A 5,000-nucleotide genomic window follows, 5' to 3' on the forward strand; every position below is an offset into this window, starting at 1 on the left:
TATATATATATATATATATATTTACAGTTTTCATTTAATTCAGGTTTTAGCACTTTTGTTATATGCTTTTGTCAATTTTATTTATTTTTTTATATCTATTTAGCTTAAATATTTTAATTCAGTTTTATTTGTAGTAATTTTAGAACTTAAACTTATCTATTTCTGTTAGTTGCCAAGGCTATTTTTCACACTTTTGTCTGGAAACAAAAAAGTTAAAAAATTCAAAATTTTAATTCAATTTAAATTCAGTTTAATCACCAAAAATGATTTTATTTAAATTACTGAAAATTATTTTTAATAGTGTTAGTTAATAATAACATCACTCTTAATAAAAAAAAATAAAAAAATAAAATAAAATAATAACATCACTGTTTTGCAACAACATAATGGTGAGTTTCTTTTTGGGGTGAACTATCCCAGAACTCTCTCTAAAGATATCCTGCATTCAATATCAGACCACTAAACACACACACAATGTACCTTAGTGCCCACAATGCCCACTCCAGGAGGGCCTCTAGGGCCAGGTGGTCCTATGGGTCCCAGGTCTCCCTGCAGCGAGAAATGCCATAGCAAACATAAATTCACAGTGAAGGCTGTACTTTGATTTCCTATAAAATAATGCAGGGTGAAACCTATGTATAGATAAGAACTTCTCTTTGCCTTTTCACCCTGAATCCCAACTCCTGGAAATCCCATCAGTCCAGGTAAACCTGGTTCCCCTGTGTTACCCTACAGAAGTGAGGAATAACTACTTACAGCAGTGTCTTATTGCTGGGTTTTATTATACTCAGCAACAGAATGTGTGTGTGTTTTTTTTTGGGGGGGGGAGAATATACTATACCTTATCACCCTTAATGCTAATTCCAGGAGGTCCACGTGCACCCTTAGGACCCTCAAATCCTCTGTCACCCTGAAATGTGGTGAACAACAGTGCATCATTACATTATTTAGTACATGATTAACGCATAGAGCTCAACCAGTCACATCAGTGCTAATGAGCAGACCCTTGTAAGAGTGCTTATTACAGAAATTATTTAAGTAAAATAAATATTTTAAAAGAAATAAAGTGTGAACTGAGTGTAATGTTTTCAGACTCGTAATTGCATGTAAATTGGAATTAAATGAAAATGTATTATAATTTAAATTTATATTAAATGCAATTAGCTAAACTTTAGCTAAGTTTTTTTGACACATTTAAAAGGACTGATGTTATATGTAATTTCATAATTATATTGTCTTTGAAATATATTAAAGTGTACTGCTGAATGTACTGACATGCATTTAAATATACTTTAGTGTCATTTCTATTGAAACTTGTATGCCATGTATTTAAATATTTAATATTCTGAAGAAATATATTTGTAATAATGTGAAGTTATGCTTTAGTACATTAATATATTAACTTGTAAAAAATGTAATATCACACTACAGTTAAAATTATAATCAAGTACTCAAGTACTCAATTCAAGTATGTGCTTTATGTCATGGGATTGTCACAACAGTATACAACTCGCATGATGAAAGAGTAGGATGGAGAATTCCTTTTAATAAATCCACAGGGAAAGGGAACAACAATAATCCAACAGCAAATAATCCACAAAAGACAATACCAGACAAAGGAACAGAGGAGACAGGGCTTAAATACTAGGTAGAACGCAACCAAGGAGAAACAGATGTGAACAGATGTGGAGCTAATTAACAACCAAGGAAAGAAACTAGTGGAGGGAAAACTAGAACAAATGAAATAGAACTAAATATACATGTGACATTACTCCCCCCCCAATGGAAAGGAACATCCTTCAAGGCCGAGGTGGAGCAGAGAGCTCATGCGAGCGAGGCGGAGGCAGGGATCTGGAAGGCCACGGTAGAGCCGGAGTGACAGAGGACCAAGGTGGAGCCAGAGGGAGGAGCCTGACGGAGCCAGATAGACAGAGGGACGATGAGAAGCCGGAGGAGTGAAGTCCCATAGCGGAGGAAGGTCAGTGACTGACCAAGGTGGAGCCTGAGTGATGAGGGAGCCTGGTGGAGCCAGTGGGATGATGGGCCACGATGGAGACGAGGGAGCTAGGAGCCAAGGTGGAGCCAATGGGTCAAAGGGCCGAGGTGGAGTCCAGGACTCAGAGGCCAGAGGCGGAGACAGGCGATCCTTATGCCAAGGCAGAGCTAGAGACTGGCAGACCCAAGGTGAATCAGAGCACTGACTGAGGGTGAGCTGAGGGACTGACAGAAACCAGTGGAGACAGGGCTGAGGAACTGGCTGGTTTTAGTAGAGGAGTTGGGAGAGGGAGGCTGGGAGGGAACACAGGAGAACATGAGCTGGGTGGAACCAGTGGAGACTCAGGAGAATTGGGTATTACCTCCCCAAACCAGTGTATTAAGTCCACATCAAAAATGTCTTTAAGTTCCTCATAATAGTTTTCAGAGGACAGCGGCAGCTCACCCTCAATAGCTGGAGTGTGGGCGGAGTCCCTATCAGCGCCCTCGATCTCGACGAGGACTCGAGAACACTCTTTGTTGCCGGCTCATGCACCTGGTCAGACGTTTTGTCGAGCTTGGGCTCTGTGGCGATGTTCGGCTCTGTCGCATCCATTAGCGAAGATTGGTTGATCGCAGCAGATGCAGGCTCTCTGTCTGCGGTGGGCTCTGGCATACTACATATCATATTTAAGGGCAAAGGGTCATTAAAGGCACCTGGTAATTTATGAACCAAGATGATCCTCTTTTTTCCAATATACTAGTACTAATAAAATAACTTTATACATAACTTTAAGATAGCTATTGTTACTGTGTGAGTGGTACAAACAGCACTTTGTCTGAACTTGCAACAATATGGCAGCTGCTTGACCTCAGGCAACTCCTCACCACACCATTGAGCACAACAGAGGGCACCTATTGATCATCATATAAATATTACAACATCTGAATGCATCTTTTAATCTAATGGCTTTTATCCTGATGGAGATGGTTTGTCTTGTCAAATATAGGGGAGTTTCTCAACATGATACCTATATTAAAGTGACTGCTTGAGGTATTTGGCTCATTCACCTCCTCCTGACACGTTGCCATTTATTGATTGATGAATTTTGTAATGGTACAAGTTTTTTTTTTTTGATAGAAATATTAGCATCCCTCACATAATTAAAGAAGAACATTCCAGGATACTGGTTTTAGTTTCCCATGAGTGTCAGTAGAAACACTGTCCTCTGCTCACTGTTGTGAAGTAAGACCATATGTTCCAAATAATGTTAGTTATCTGAAAATAGTCTTAATTCAGGCAAGACAATCTGTCCCTTTGCTTCTGGCCAAAAGACGAGTCCAGAATCCATAACGCTTCCTCCAGTGAAAAGGTCCATCCCCTGCTGCCCTCTCACATCAAAATCATCCCACATATTTATTGAGCACTGTTTTTGACTATTTTTTGCTTGTAAACTGTGCTTGATCTGTGCATATTTCTTCCCTCATTCAGACTTTCTCAGTGGAGGAAGCAATATTACGGATAGTGGGATTAGCCAGAAGCAATGGTTTAAAGTTAAAATGTCTTAATGATGGATGTGTTCCATTAGAAACATGCAACTTTTCCCTGCACAAGATGTTAACTGATGATCTGGAGTGGTGTGGATTATCATGATGTTTTTATCAGCTGTTTAGACTCTCATTCTGACGGCACCCATTCACTGCAAAGGATCCACTGGTGAGCAAGTGATGCAATGCTACATTTCTCCAAATCTGTTCTAATGAAGAAACAAACTCATCTGGGCTATACATATCGGATAGACTAAGGGTCAGCAAATTTTCATTTATGAAAGATTTACGTTTATAGGTTTTATTGTGTGGAAACCCAGGAAAAAAAATCAGCAAAATTACTGAGAAAAAAGAAAGTGCATTTTAACTCTTAAAGCCTTGGTTTTACAAAACTCACAAGTCACAATCTGTCAGATACCGGTTTAGTTTTTCACTTTATTGCCATCTAGTTGTAGAATATATAAGCAAAAAAAACCAAAATAAAATGCACTGAGACTAGCATTGAATAAAATGACCTGGAAATAACAACAAATAAATTTTCCTTTGAATGTAGGATTTGGAATAATAACAAAAATGTTGTCTGTAGACCAGCCTAATATATTACTTCATTCATTAAAACTGATCACTTTTCGCCAATATGTTACTTGCAATGTGCATAATAACTTGCCTTAATTGGCTCATCTTGGAGTTATACAATACAGAAAACTGCTCATATAAACACAAAACTACATCATAACACTCCTATCATTTAACCTTGCCCCCCCACCCCAACCCATCCCACCCCATATATTATAAAGTTAGAATAAAAAAGCGTGCCTGTAGACCAACCTTGCATATCACCTCATCCTTTTTATATTTGTGTACATAGTCAATGTGAACTTAAACATGTAAACCTTATTTAGGAACAAATACATCAGTAAAATGTTCATTTAAATTGGAAATATACATTTAAGAAATAATTATAAGTAAGTGGCTTAATGAAGGCAAATCCATTTTAGTTATAATGAGAGATTGGTGTGCTAGATTTCACAGATGAATTATAGAAAATGTTTGATTTCTGAAATTTTGCCTCGTAATCACACCGTGCTTCATGATTTAAAAATTCATACTGTAAATCAGTAGACGAATTCCTACCTTATTTTGTCAATGTATGGTCAATAATGCGATCAGGGGTTTAAGGTTTTATTTCAAGTAACAAAAACATAACAACGTTTACATCGTTTTTTTTTTACAAACACAGTAAATATCCAATTATCCAGAAACTGTAAAAGGCAAATAAATGAGTGCTGTGTTTAACCACTTAACGACACCTCAAACGGGTAATGCTGGGGAAAATCATGGAGAACTTTCAGGCCTTCGTTGTACAGCTCCAGATCTGCAAAACAAAAGAAAACTTTCACATCCCAGTGCATGCAATGACACAACAATACAACTCAGAATCAATATAATAATGGGTACCGAAAGAGATTTTGTCCTCT

General features: G+C 37.7%; 1 protein-coding gene and 1 pseudogene across 1 annotated transcript in view; both read right to left on the bottom strand.

Annotated features, from left to right (window-relative positions):
- Positions 1–2,590, bottom strand: part of LOC107731549 (collagen alpha-1(XXVIII) chain-like) — an 11,551-nt pseudogene extending 8,961 nt beyond the window's left edge.
- A 2,040-nt stretch (positions 2,591–4,630) lies between these two features.
- LOC107731561 (replication protein A 14 kDa subunit-like) overlaps positions 4,631–5,000 on the bottom strand; it is a 991-nt gene continuing 621 nt past the window's right edge. Inside the window, exons 3-4 of the mRNA XM_016542678.1 lie at positions 4,981–5,000; positions 4,631–4,897 (exon numbers count right to left, since the gene is read on the bottom strand). The exon at positions 4,981–5,000 is cut by the window's right edge and continues 89 nt beyond it. Of these exons, the coding sequence (XP_016398164.1) occupies positions 4,815–4,897; positions 4,981–5,000 (103 nt within the window). The 3' untranslated portion in view covers positions 4,631–4,814. The remainder of the gene's footprint in view (positions 4,898–4,980) is intronic.

The sequence above is a fragment of the Sinocyclocheilus rhinocerous genome, unplaced genomic scaffold (genome assembly GCF_001515625.1).
Source record: "Sinocyclocheilus rhinocerous isolate Xijiao unplaced genomic scaffold, SAMN03320098_v1.1 scaffold429, whole genome shotgun sequence".
Classification (NCBI taxonomy): domain Eukaryota; kingdom Metazoa; phylum Chordata; class Actinopteri; order Cypriniformes; family Cyprinidae; genus Sinocyclocheilus; species Sinocyclocheilus rhinocerous.